Source organism: Myxocyprinus asiaticus, chromosome 1 (assembly GCF_019703515.2).
Source record: "Myxocyprinus asiaticus isolate MX2 ecotype Aquarium Trade chromosome 1, UBuf_Myxa_2, whole genome shotgun sequence".
Lineage (NCBI taxonomy): Eukaryota > Metazoa > Chordata > Actinopteri > Cypriniformes > Catostomidae > Myxocyprinus > Myxocyprinus asiaticus.
Window position 1 is genome coordinate 36726948 of NC_059344.1, and position 14450 is coordinate 36741397.

At 35.5% G+C, this 14450-nt stretch overlaps 2 protein-coding genes across 8 annotated transcripts; both read left to right on the forward strand.

The window, feature by feature from the left end:
* Positions 1-2889: 2889 nt before the first annotated feature.
* Positions 2890-8764, forward strand: LOC127446442 (arylamine N-acetyltransferase, pineal gland isozyme NAT-10-like). 7 transcript variants are annotated; one of them, XM_051707368.1, is made up of 4 exons: positions 2922-3056; positions 3213-3301; positions 4036-4107; positions 5615-8764. In XM_051707368.1, the coding sequence occupies exon 4, from the start codon at positions 5622-5624 to the stop codon at positions 6489-6491; it is 870 nt and encodes a 289-aa protein (XP_051563328.1). In that variant the 5' UTR covers positions 2922-3056; positions 3213-3301; positions 4036-4107; positions 5615-5621; the 3' UTR covers positions 6492-8764. The 7 variants fall into 7 exon arrangements, with proteins under 7 accessions (XP_051563363.1, XP_051563311.1, XP_051563318.1 ...); XM_051707351.1 differs by lacking the exon at positions 3213-3301 and having other exon boundaries at positions 2909-3056; XM_051707396.1 differs by lacking the exon at positions 4036-4107.
* A 2659-nt stretch (positions 8765-11423) lies between these two features.
* LOC127436036 (nuclear envelope phosphatase-regulatory subunit 1) lies at positions 11424-14445 on the forward strand. Its single transcript, XM_051689976.1, has 6 exons — positions 11424-11542; positions 12077-12148; positions 12402-12475; positions 12583-12692; positions 12859-12913; positions 13045-14445. Exons 1-6 carry the CDS (start codon positions 11518-11520, stop codon positions 13084-13086), a joined length of 378 nt encoding a protein of 125 aa, XP_051545936.1. The 5' UTR covers positions 11424-11517; the 3' UTR covers positions 13087-14445.
* The last annotated feature ends 5 nt before the right edge of the window (positions 14446-14450 follow it).

Genomic DNA, 14450 nt, shown 5'->3' on the forward strand with positions numbered 1-14450 from the left:
GGTGAGGGTGCACCTGACCTCACTAAAGGTCAGTGCTGCTTCAAAGCTCTGACCTCTGCACACTTATTTCTGATGAGTCATATTTGTTGACATGACAGTTTCCTTTACTGTTTACTTGATAATATGTCTTACTGATTAAGTTACATATATGATTTACACAATGTAATGATGAGATTTTATAATTCATCATATTGGATTTGCATATAAAGACTGCATGGTTTTGTTTGGCTGATTACTTTTGTATTGAACTGATGGAAAGACAAAGAAACAGCAAACCATAAATGGAAGCACAGCTGTACAGTAGTTACTGCTGAACCTTTTGAACACTGCGAAGCAAAAGAAAAAAATATAATTCCTTACTGACCTATAATAAGCAATTAGCGAATTGGAATGCCATCTGTCACTAAGCAAAGAGTAAAAAGAACGAAACAGCACACAGGATTTTTTTTATCAGTCTGAAAACAAAGTTGTATTTACAATATACCAGGCTGATACAAACGCTAACGGGGGATGAAATGATCAATAGAAAACAAACACACAATAAAAAAGTCTCACAATGTAGGAGAAAATATTCTTAGTACAATATTGTTCGTAAAATATAAACCTAAAAATAAATAAAGCAATTAAACTTTTTAGCAAATCTTGAGCAAATGTTGTCTGTGCATTGTCCATCCTTATCAGTAATGAGAACATCACATTTACAATAACTTACCTGAGTCTGGCTTTCTTTTTCCTCTCTCTGTCTCTCACTGTTTGAATGGCCAAAGACATTTAACATGTTCATTACTCATCATTAGCAATGTAATATTATCATATTGTTTTAAAATTAAACGAAAAGGTGTATTTGACTTACTACTGACTTGAAACCAGGCCAGAAGCAGATCTTATTGCAAAGAAAGAAAATGAGATGGAAATTGAAAAAATACCTCCATGAGCATGTGTGACTCGAAGTTCTCCTTTTGATGCAGGCGGATATAGGACACAGGAAACAGGAATTCCTTCCTTTCTCTTTGTGGTTTATGTGTGATGTAAGTTTGTCTCTTGATTCAAGCTACAAGCGCTTCAGATACACAAGCCTTGCAGTTTGCTCAGTGATGCATGATTTTGTGGATCCATTAATTAAAGCACAAAAACAGCTCTGTGTCTACTGACCAAACAGTCTGACGAGTAACCCAAGTGTGACGCATTCTTTTCTTTTCATCACATGGGTAAAAGAACTTGAATTAATCTCAACATCAAAAAATGTCTTATGGGTTCTATGGCCCACATCTGTTTCTCTTTCCTTCTCCCTTCCTTACACTTTGATTACTAGTGCTTGAATTTGTTTCAGGAAGGTTTTAGTTTAACAAAGGCTGATATTCTAGGGTCCAATGTACATACATCCTGAGCTTGTTTGCATCCCAAACTTCTTTACCAACTAATTAACCAACCAACCTCTTATTCAGCTGTGCAAAGGCAACATGCAGTAACTAAACATTTAGTCAAATTTGAGTAATGGCCAAATTTGAGTCTCTTAGACTGTGAAATGTCCTGTGTTACACAGGTTTGGCTCAACTTTGATTCAGATTCAGAGAAAATGGAGTGTGAAAAGTGTTGGGGGGGTAGTCACTGTGCCTTTGAGGGGCAGTAAGCCTATCACTGTTTTTATTAGTCCCCCTTTACTATACAGTATATAACATGTCCTTTATTTTTTAGAAAAACAGTTTTTTAGTATGGGTCATACTAATCCAAATGAGAAGGTATATTTGAAAAATATGTTGAGGAGTTTGGAGTAGCTAACAATGTTATTGTCAATAATAAAAATTATTACAGCCTCTGTCTGTATTCTCTTAAGACCAAGGGCATAGCCAGAAAATTGCTTTTGGGTGGCCCTAAAAAATGGATGGGGCAAGTTTTTACCCAATTTTTTTATTTTTTTACCAAATTTTCCTTAACAACTGAGAAGCGGCGCATTCAAACAGTTCTTTCACACTTTCAGAAATCAGAATATATGCATTTTTTAAACTATTTTTTTATATATATTTGAAGTCAAAGAATAATATCTAATATTCGGCCTGGGTCTAATTTGGGTGGGCCCGGGTTCAATATACAAATTGAACTCAAATACAGGTTAGATTTAGATAAAGTCATCTATTTTACCACAAAAAAATAAATAAAAAATTGTCAAATTAAAAATGTAAGATTGATCCTAAAACTCCAAATCAGAATAACAGAATCAGAATAAATGCTTGAATGCAGCACCTACTCTTTTTGTCATGGAACACAAAATGAGATGTAAGGCAGAATGACAGTCTTAGTCACCCTTTGCTTTTGTTCAACAGAAAAGAGAACAGAAAGTGAATGGTGAATAGGCTGTCTGTCCCTAACGTTCTGCCTAACAAGTCCTGTTGTACTCCAAGGAGGAGAAACAGTCATGCTGGTTTGGAACAGCATAAGGGAAAGTCAATGGTTAAATGCTTTTTACCCAACTCAAAGGACACCAGCTGCCCTCTCTCAATTCACTGAAAGGCATTAGAGTAAGAAAGTATGCTCAATAAGCAGAAAACTATTAACAACTCATTGATCCCCAGTTAAACACTCCCGGCCACCTCATTTGTGGACATCACAGTACACTGATGGTACCTTTATCCAACAATTAAACACTTTTAATAGACAAATATTTAATGCATGCCAACAAAGAGTGCATGAGTAGCAATGAGTTACATTTCTTGAGCTACACTGTATTTTTCTTTTATTTATTTTTTATTATTATTATTATTTTATTGCACTGCGGTGTCATGCTGTGTCATTTTGACTACGGAGTTCTTCATTTTGTAATTGATTCATTAGACAGCAATGAAAATTAATTCAGAATCTTAAACAATACCTTAATTCGACCACTTGAGGACGCTTTGTAACATAATAAATCCTTATCTGAGCCTCGTACTTCAGGACAGTATTGAATTTCATGTCGACTATAGAATCTATGGGCAGAAGCTCTTATCCAACGCACTTTAGACGAAGTAAGTGAGGAACAGCACAAGACAAGTGATTGTTGACTCGTTTTAACTAAAAACGTGAGTAATCCTTGGAACATTTATGCTGTGGGCATGTTAGGTGTTTACAGCAGAACACATTAGTAGCTAGAGTTGTTTTTCTCAGTATTCAAAGTGCCTTAAATTATGGTTAATTCAGATATCAATTTGTATGGTATTACATGTTGTCATTTATAGCTCATTTGACATACTCCGTGGTCCAAGAGTTAACTTCCTGTTATCTAACCCTCTGACTGACACGTCAGGTCTCATTGGCTTCATTAAGGGTAGGAATTTTTCAATATGACCAGAAAGAGTTTAAAAGTTATTTTCTGATTGTTGTCAGTGTGCAGCATTGGCGGTCTTACCGTTCATTATGTCTATGGGTGAAATGTATGTTAAGTATATGAGAATCGGATTGCATACGAGTCGGATATCTAAATATCGGATTTTAAAACAACACTGAAAGTGCATATCGGATGCGAAAAAACTCCGATCTCATGAGTAAAAAAAATTAGGATTTTTTGTGACAGTGTAGGCCACACGCGGTCAAAGAGAAACTGAAACTGATTTTTTTTTCTTCCCCGAAACGCCACGTTTTTATTTATTTTATTTTTTTCTCCATATTGTCCGACGTGCTCTTAACTCTTTCTCTGCCTTCCTAACGGTTTAATCTCCTGTACTTAAGAAATTGTGTATGAAATATACAAAGATTGCACCGATAGAAAGGCGGCTTCATGCCTGAAAAAAACTATAACATGAAAAAAATTACATTTGTTCCTCATATTTTCGTGTTGGTGACCTAATCCGAAACTTGCCACATGACGTTCTGTATGGAAAACACTGAGGTAATCTGTTTGTTTGCGCGAATCGTGACTATGTTTTCTTTAGTAGACTGTTTGTGGCTTTGATGACAGTAACATTTAAGGGATAGTTAACCCCAAAATGGAAATTCTCTCATCATTTAATCACTCTCATGCCATCCCAGGTGTGTATGACATTCTTATTTTTTTTTCTGCAGAACACAAATTAAGATTTTCAGAAGAATATTCAGCTCTGTTGGTCTGTTTGAAGCTCTGAAACGTACATAAAGGTAATCCGTATGACTCCCGTGGTTAATTCCAAGTCTTCTGAGGCAATCTAATCGATTTTGTGTGAGAACAGACCAAAATATAACAATTTTTTTTTCACTGTAGCCTACATCTTGCAGTCTCTAGGCACAATCATGTTTCAAGATTGATTACACTATCTTGGAATCGATTCGAATAAGAATATAATTCTCAATTCAGAGTTGTTGGGAATTGATAATCAATAATCAACTCCAAAATTTGGAATCGACTCCACTCAGGGCATTATATTTTCAGACTGTTTATTCATCTTATGCGCCACAGAAACCAGCGTGCAGCCATCTTGAAAATTTTGTCTCGGAACTTCCGTTCTAGCAGTTCTATATAGATATCTATGGTGTTGATGTCAAAGTGTAATTAGCTAACGAAGTGGATTTACAGGATATAGAGTTGTCAAAAGCTATCATGAGTATTTTATAGTGTTCCGGCGATGTCATGACAACCGGAAGCAGAGCGGGGAGATTTTGAAACAAGAGTATTTAATTCATAAATCCACAGGATCCTACCTTCATGCTGTGGACGTACTGATAGAGATCTTTTTCACACTCCGAGTTTTGGAATGCAGAAGTAAACGTTTGCAGGGTAAACTTCGACAGTGGTGGATGGGAGACCACAAGAAATATTATTTTCACTTATACTTCATCATGTGTATGACTTTCTTTCTTCAGCAGAACACAAAAGAAGATTTTTAGAAAAATATCTCAGCTCTGTATGTCCATACAATGCAAGTGAATGGTGATCAGACCTTTGTAGCTCCAAAAATCACATAAAGCAAACATAAAAGTAATCCATAAGACTCCAGTGTTTAAATTAATGTCTTCAGAAGCAATATAATAGGTCTGGGTGAGAAACAGAACAATATTTAATTTCTTTTTTAATCTAAATCTCCACTTTCACTTTCAGATGTAAAAGTAAAAGTGGAAATTTAGAGTAGAAAAAAATGACTTAAATTTTGATCTGTTTCTCACCCAGACCTATTATATTGCTTCTAAAGATGTGGATTTTACCACTTTTTTATTTTATTTTATTGCAAATAATAACATTATTTGCAGTAGTTCTGAAACCAGGAATCGGAGTCGAATACCACATTTTTGGAGTCAAATTGCCCTAGATTAGGCCTACAATTTCTAGTGCTTGACGCATGTGCAGAGAGCTATAAGGCGCTAGGACGTGTAATCGAGCTTGAAATCATGGTAGCCAAGGAGACTGCAGATCAAGATTTATAGTGAAAAAATGAGTTATATTTTGCTCTGTTCTTTCCCAAAACCTATTGGATCACTTAGAAGACATAGACCACTGGAGTCTCAACAATGTTCCGACTATCGTTCTTACTGTTTGACTTATTCTTTATGTGCAGTGTCTCCTAAAAATTAACCGGCATTTTGCGAGTGTTAATTTTGGTCCCTGAGTGTAATACACTGTCCAGTGGCCACACAAACTCTGTTAAAACTGTTTTTGCTTTGTTTCTTGAAGGAATATAATGGATCTGGGAGGGTACTTCAAAAGGATTGGATTTACAGGCCAATATGACAAAGCTGACTTGAAAACTTTGTGCACTATCCACAAGCTGCACGTTATGAATATTCCATTTGAGAACTTCAGCTTGCACTGTGGGGAGAGGAACACCATGGACCTGCAGATCATTTATGATAAAATTGTCAAGAGCAATCGTGGAGGCTGGTGTTGTGAAAACAACCTCTTGTTCTCATGGGTCCTAAAGGAGATGGGATACAAATACACCACACTAGCCTCCAATGTGTACAACAGAGTGAATGATCTCAACCCCATGGAGACTCATCTCATCAATCTGGTGGAGATTCATGGGAAGCCTTACATTGCTGATGTGAGCTTTGGGGTGTCATGCCAAATCTGGCATCCCTTAGAGATGATCTCAGGTAAAGACCAACCACAGCCTTCAGGTGTGTTCCGACTTCTAAACGATGGGACGAGGTGGATTCTGGAGAAGACTGGAAGAAAGCAGTTGGTCCAAGATAAGGCCTTTTCTCATTCCAGCCTCCTTGACAACCGCCTAACAAAAAAAATATTTTGCTTCACATTAACACCCCATAGTTCAGATCATTTCATGGAGACATGCAAATACCTGCAGACTAGTCCAGACTCTCTGTTCATGCTCAAATCCATTTGCTCCCTTCAGACGCCCACAGGCTTCAGAGCTCTGATTGGCTGGACTTTCAGTGAGGTCACATTCAATCCACAGGAGGACTCAGACTTGGTAGACATGAAAGAAATCCCAGACTGTGAAATAGAAGATTTACTGCGGGAAAAGTTTAATGTGGTGTTAGTTAATAAATTCACTCCTAAAAACAACAAAGCAAAGTATTGCATTTAGCACTCTGAAAATACTCATCCATGAACCAGTGTTTATTGTAATACAGTTTTCTCAGTCGATTTTATAAATTTCTCCAAACTGTAATCAGTGCTCTCAAAACAATTCACACAGCGGACGAAACAGACACTCAGTTTTGCAAAACAGTTCAATTTCACTGCATAATGAAGCAACATATTCTTTCCTGATAATGCATTTATTAAAACTAAACACTAACATCAAAACTATAGATGTGTTCTCTATTGAATTCATAACATTTTCAGCTATAGACACACAACTCTATGATTGAAATAACACATTTATCATAAAAATCCACAATAAAGACCTTTTTTCATCTGTTTTCATAAAATGCCTCTAAATTTCTAGTTGTTCCTGCTCTTCCTCAGGAGAATGATGAAGAAGTTTACTTTAAAAAACAAACAAACAACAAACAAACAAAAAAATAGCAGTCTTGCTAAATTGTATGGTCCTAAAGCAGCACTATAAGCACAGGTGGTACAGTAATTGTGGACATTGATTGACTGGCATGCAGAAGAATGGCATTTCTCCCTCTTCTTTTTTGAGATTGAAGTCACTGTAGATCTGCTCACATTAAGCCGAACACTTTGTGTGTCTCAGAGAGACCGTGATTCATAATATGACAAATTAGAGGAACTATCAGATCATCTGAGCCTCTTCTCTTCTGTGTCTTCTTTACTCTTCCACCCTGCTGTCCTCTTTCTCTCTGCTCACCATCATTACACCATCTCCATTTGGTCTTTCCTCAACTCTTTCAATGCAGTGCTCACCCCTGAAAGAGTTGAGAAAACCTTCCCCTCCAGTTTTCTCTTCCTTTACCCACTCTACCTCTTCTCATTTTGCACCTCTCCTTCGTGTTGTTCTTCCTCCTCTTCTTCTTCTTCCTCATTGTTTGCTCTGAATTTTCATATTTTACCTCTTTTATAGATAGCAAGTCATGGCAGTTGTGTGAAAAATTTAGTAAATTGCATTTTCTTTGCTGTGTGCATTACTAACACAGCAGATATCAATATGAAGGCATTTTGACAACCTGACGTGCATTTGAGAGTATGACTTTAATTTAGTTGTTTGTGTTAACTGTTTTAAAAGCATGAATCTTAGATCAGAGAAATTTGTATGTAGTGTTTCGAGAAAATGAGGAAAATCAAGAAAAATGCACAGTCTCTTTAGGACAATTACAAAGTGTTCAGATGGCTGTTAATTGTATTGAGAGCAGTGACCTGAGTTTAGAGAAATGCGTAAAATCGATTTAGAAAAACTAATATTAAATGAAAAGTTTACTTTAACTGTGGCAAATTTTGTGGCCAAATATATGCATCAATAAATCAATTTCACCTTAAACTTTTTCAAATTATTTCAACAAATTGCTGCTACAATACTGTATGTATAGTGATACAATTGTGACATCCTTATAAACTTATGAAATGCACTCTCACATGCTGATCTCACACAGCAAACATATTGTGTAGTATAAGATTTCCAACCATGGGAATGTTTTAAGCAGATTACAGGAGGCACTTGGAAATATTTGTATTTGTTAAACCTATAAAATAGGTAAATAAAAAAAATAAAAAAAGAAAGAAAGAAAGATGTGTGTTATGTGTGCAAGTTTTATAATTTTGTGTGCATAAAATTTGTAGCAGAAAAACTGATACTTGGCGAGTCTGCTTTTCAACCACAGTAGTGACTTAAACAAATTATTAACTTGTATTTAATGTAATTTACAGTTTTTCTCAATCGCTTTGGCACAATCGTCAAATGACTATTAAACTTTGTCAAACTATATGACTAACCATATGAACATTAGGTCATCTGTTCACATGACTATAGTCATTTATAATTGCTTTGGCACAAAATGCATTGAGTAAGCCTTGCAGATCAAAATAGTTTGCATTCATTTGATATTGAATGATATTACTCTCAAATGCAATTATACACATGTTCATTGTGTAAATCCCTACATGCTAAATAGAACAACCAATAATCACAATAACCTGTCACTCATATATTAGATACATAATAGTTGTGTGGTATTGTTGTAATAGTTGTCAGATGGATAGACTTAGGCTAGATGGGGAACAATTCAATTTCCTCACAATTTAGAGCAATGTATGTACAGGTAAGAATTCATCATTGTACAATACACAGTGCTGTAATCTCCTTGTCCTTCAGTATTGACAAGTACAACCTGTATATGCAGAATCTGTTACACAATGTGGGATATGTGTAACTGTATGATTTACAATATCTACTGTAAATTGTTTCCTAAATTGCTAAATTGCTTTACTATCTTTTATAGAGAGTGATGGAGCTGGAGGCTGATGAATCCCCACACATTTTTGTGTATGTTGATGAGGCAGGATTTAACTTGACCAAAGTCAGGAGACGTGGCCGTAATATTATTGGTCACCGAGCCACTGTTGATGTGCCAGGCCAGCGTGGCGGGAACATTACAATGTGTGCTGCCATATGTGGGAGTGGTGTAATCAGCCACATTCCCATCATTGGGCCCTATAACACACAACGTCTCAATTTTCTGGAAACTCTTTACAGGGAACTTAATTCATGAGAATGAGAGGGGGTTGGTAAGAAATGACTTGCCAACATATGTTATAGTTTGAGACAACGTAAGTTTCAATCGTTTAAATACAGTCAGGGAATGGTTTGTTGCCCACCCATGTTTCTTGATGGAATTTCTCCCACCATACTTCCTATTCCTAAATGCATGGAGATGGAAGGTCTATGATCACAGTCCTCATGACCAGTTGTCCTTACTGGGTGCAATGGATGCTGGTTGTGAGAATATCACAGCAGATTGTTGTAGGGGGTGGCTTTATATTCATAATTGTAAGTTCCTTAAAGCATAACCATCATTATCTATATTTCAAAAAGAATACTGGAGCTACTGTAAACCCTTAAAATATGCACACACACACACACACACACACAAGCTTGAAAATGTGTTATGTGATATGTGAGGGTTTAAGAATGTAATATTCAAAAGGACCCTGATATATAATTCATAACTTTTTAAACTTATTCATTGCATGTGTTCTCTGTTTTTCTTTTTTCATTTCTTTAATGCCTTGTAATTGTGGTTTTGGAGTAAATAAAAATCACATTGAGTGGAAAAACACTAAATACCTATTTGAATTGAGCAGTGGGGGAAAAACAAAGAGCTCTGGGAATTAAAAATTTTTCATTTTTTTTTTTTTTTTTGCATATTACATATTGCACGTTACAAACAGAACACTAGGACTGTACAAGACAATAAAAGAGAGAAAAAAGGGGAAAAGGCAAAATCCTCAGCCAGAAGGAAAAACATAACATTTCAGAAAGGAGGTGTTCTTACCATCATTAACTGCAATACATAAGATATATATATACACAAATTGAAATCTGGGAAAAGAAGCAAGAAATTGAAAAATCAACAAATTTGTTCCTATGAATGAAATATTGATGCTACAGAAAAATTGAAAGATCAACTGCATGGTTATTACTTGAAAATGTTGAAAATATATCTTGTCAAAGATAACATCAACTGACAGTTTAGAAAGGGAGACAAATAAGGGTTTTATTTTATAGAATACACACAAATTAGATACATCAGAAGAAACAGCAATTAGACAATTTGCTGGATAGATATTATGCAATATCTTAAAATGTACTTGTCTTATCTCATGAGAAATGCAATATATTTTAGATCGTAACCAAGCATTTTCCAGTGAAAATTTAAATATATACAAAAAAAAAAAAAAAAAGAATTCCACTAAATTTTCTATTTAGAGGATATCATGTATAGAGCATGCTATGTAGCAATTGCTTACGTGTTCATTATGATTTTATTTCTTCTTTTTTCTTTTTTTTTATCAAGAAGACAAACTCCATCCAATAAAAGTCTGGGCATAGTTCCTATTTATTTATTTTTTTTCACAACAAAGCTGTGTGTTTTAATTAAGTGCACATAAATTTGTGACAGTGTTTAAAGCCACACTGTCACTTTTTTTTTTTTTTTTTTGTTAAAAAAAAAACAAAAGATTTGGGTCTTACTTACCCAAATACACTTTGATAAACCTAGAATAATGATTTATATTTTAGAGCTGTCGGGACGGATTTCGCGGGAAATTGCATGCATATGCACGTGTTCACGTCATATCCATACGCAGAGAAAATAAGCTCTGGCTACTGAAGAGTGTGTATGGTGTGGGAGTAGCGTGAACCTGAAAGTTTGTTGTCACAACGAACCAGAAAAATTGACCATGGATCATTCAAAACGGCAAACCTCCAGGGAATCATGGAATTAGTTTCCTTTCTTTCGGTATTTATTTGTCCATTCTCTCTGATAAGATGTCCAGTATCCATGTGTACACTGGTGCCTCGAACCGCATTCATGGCAGAGGAGCAGAGCTGAAGCACAACTTACGTCATTACCAAAACAATGTTTTTCCACAAGACGCATGCAGTTTTATTTTTTAACTGCTAGAGGGCCAAAAGTTACATAGTGTAGCTTTAAACAATGGAATTAAAAGTCCTTGCCAGCACCAGACAATTATAAAATGTTTTAAATTCTTCATACTCAAGTAAACGTAAACTACCTTCAACTTTAAACTGATTCTAAACAAAAACAAAACCTCTATTAAACCATTAATCCATGAACAAAGATTTGTTTTGTATTAACATATTCAAATTATTCCAGAGTATCTTTTGAGGGGAGAAAATTTGTGCAGAAATCACCGTTTCCAAGCAAGCAAAGCTTGTTGGTGAAATTTAGAAGGTAAGAAACTGCATTTCAAAAGAAAGTCCGAGCTAACAATTTTCATAAAAATGGATTCAGTACTAAAGTACCAAGCTGAGTGGGATTAAAAACACCTTTCATAAGGGTCTTTAAGATGTGACGCACTCTGCTTTAGCCAATGAGAACAGAGCTTCCGCGATCGGCCGGTGCACGCTGAGCCGCAGCTGCGTGTTTCTGCAGGCCTGGTCTGATCCACTGTAACACCGGGGAAGAGCAATGAATTCATTAGAGCAAGCTGAAGGTACATTACAATTATTCCATTATCAGTTTGGTGCACACATCTACAAGTGTCATCGTCAAGCATAAAGGGGAGTTCGCATGTCGGTTATGACAAGTTTGTTTAGTTGTGTTGGCACTGGGCTGCTAGCGTCACAAGCTAAGACTCTTTGGACTGAAGTTATTAAAGGCAAACGTTGATTTTGTAAACACACACTGCAACACAACACATGTATTTTTGAGTGTATGTGAAGGAGCATGTAACTGAAATCTTGAAAGATTATAAAGCCTCAGTTAGATTGAGTGCCTTTCAAGAGCCTATCGATGTCTTTGCTTTCAGTATCATCGAGTTGTCCAATCATAATTCCAGCATATCTGACAGTGTATATGATATGAAGAATATGGTGCAACGCTGGCTTAACGTTATTAAGTCTCATGACATTTTCCATATCTAGCCTATAAAGGTAGCTCTTTTTGATGATGCATTTCCTGGGCGATGTGAATAGCAGCACAATGACAAAGGTCTGTGTTTCAATGCAGTTCTTTTCCTTCTCTGCAGACTTAAAGGCTTTTGAGAGAAGACTGACAGAGTATGTGTCTTGTTTGCAGCCGGCCACAGGCCGTTGGCGTAGTAAGTCACTCCAGTTATGAATCCGCAAAAACTATCTCAGTTTAATACCTGAACTAAAATCTTTATTATATATGTCTTTGCTCCAAACAGCTATACACACTTAACTTGAGTGTCTTTAACACCTTTGTTGGCTATCAGAAAGGATTGAAATAATTCATATTAAGTCTTATTTTTCCTAAAGTTTATTTAGAAAATACTTCTTTTCTCTTTCTCTCTCTCTCTCTCTCTCTCTTTTTATTTTTTTTTATTGCAGTGATTCTTATTGTGGTGTCTGTGTGCACAGCAACGGGAGCCTGGAATTGGCTGATAGATCCAGACACTCAGAAAGTATGAGAGATTAGATTTACATAGGATGTCAAATTAGCATCAAATCTGCTTGTATGCCTTAACAGATGTTTGTTGGTTCTCTCTGTCATGCCTTTCTTTTTCCACAGGTTTCTTTCTTCTCATCATTATGGAATCATCCGTTTTTCACAATCAGCTGTGTGACTCTCATTGGCCTGTTCTTTGCTGGAATACACAAACGGGTTGTCGCGCCATCAATGTATCCTTTTCAACGCGGGGAATATCTTATGGTGTTCATCATGTTTCATGATTGGTGATCAATAAATCTGTGCAGTATTAATGCTTCCACAACTGCATATTAGCAGTGTCCCTCAGGCTGGCAGAATGCAGTGACTAGCAGATCTCTCCTTAACCTGTTGTTGAAGTATTGCAGCACGCTGCCGGACAGTACTAGCAGAATATAACATGTCCTGTGACGATGTGAGTACTTGTGTGCTTTGATTAATTTTGGTTTATTATCTCAGACATTATGTTACATATCGACTTGATTTAAACTTTTTTGTGCAAACATTTCTGTTTTATGTCTTTTTTTTTCCTTCCTCCTGTCCTAGACGGGGAAACTTATCCTGAAGCCTCGGCCTCATATTCAATAGCACCTTGAAGAAAGAGAGTGGAGAGTATTTCATATCATATTATTAATCACCAAGATTGCACAAGGACCTCAGTGCCAGGAGATTATCCAAAGTGTGAGGGGGTCAGTCTTACAAACAGAACTCTTAACTTCCCTCTGCAATTTATGTTGATGTAATGGGAGCTCATTAGGAAATGCCTCTCTTGAAGAAAAAAACAAACAAAAAAACATTATTTCTGCAATTTTAGATAACATCATTATCCTCAACTTCTTATTTTTCTGTTGGAAAATGTGTTTTAATCAATTGTGGATTTTGACATCCTTGTTTCTAATGCCATGATCATATTTTAGATGAATATGGTGTTTGTATTTTTAAGCAAATTGCTGAACACAAAATAAATATACAAGTGTAGATATTTTTTCAACTTAAGCAGATTTTTTACATATGGACAATATTTTGCAGTGTTATACCTATGACATGATGCGGCGCTTTTTGTTGTTTTAAAAGTACTTTTATGTGACCAAAGGCTGCACTAGTTGTGTAACTTAAAAGGGAAACAGGCAATTGCATCTCAAGTCAGTGTCATGGTTGACCAAGATTTTATTTACTCTCACTCCAGAACAAAAAATTAAATGAAAACATTTAAGTGAGTGGTGTTGGCAATAATAAAACTTTGTGTGTTGCACAGAGTTTGTCTTATCACCATAACTGGCATATATACTAGTACATAACACTAATAATTGAACCATTTATGCCTGATTTTATAGAGAGGTTGTCACTATACCTTTGTTATTTCATATTGGAACTTCTTTTTAAGTGGTAAGGTGACATGGTGGAAAAAAGTGTGGTTACTACTCCAGAAGTACTGTATTAGAAATAAAGTTAAACAAGGTGTCTTTTCAATTTACACAGATGTAATCCAGCAAATCATTATTTACAGAAATGTATATATACAAAACAGATCTATGTACTGTATATAATTGTGTTTTCTGTAATAATTACCATGAAACTACTTTACCTTTTTTTGTACTGCACTCATCAAGTTACACTGCTGTACTGGTTAATTGTGCTGTTTGGCTCCACTGGTTATCCAGTGGATGATGAAAAAACATTTTCTATAATTTTTCTTGTTTTAATACATTAACATTTTTAATGAATAGTTACAAAAATAATTTGTAAGTTGTACAGTATGAAGTTTTAATTTATATATGTACTTTGTATTTTGTCTTATTAGTAACCTATTATACATTTCCCCTGGCCTTTTTTCCCTTTGTTTGGATTAATTTGATAAGAAGTTTATTGCATTACAAATTATATATATTTATGCATTATAAAAAAATGTATAATGTTGGTGTTTATTGAATAAAAAGACTACTAGTACATTA

What these genes read in the sequence shown, in the direction of transcription:
- LOC127446442 (XM_051707403.1), top strand. Translation starts at nt 5,622, where the DNA reads ATGGATCTGGGAGGGTACTTCAAAAGGATTGGATTTACAGGCCAATAT.
- LOC127436036 (XM_051689976.1), top strand. Translation starts at nt 11,518, where the DNA reads ATGAATTCATTAGAGCAAGCTGAAG. An exon ending in CGGGTTGTCGCGCCATCAAT is followed by an intron (nt 12,693 to 12,858) that starts GTATCCTTTTCA and finishes CTGTTGTTGAAG; the next exon opens with TATTGCAGCACGCTGCCGGA. An exon ending in ATAACATGTCCTGTGACGAT is followed by an intron (nt 12,914 to 13,044) that starts GTGAGTACTTGT and finishes CTCCTGTCCTAG; the next exon opens with ACGGGGAAACTTATCCTGAA.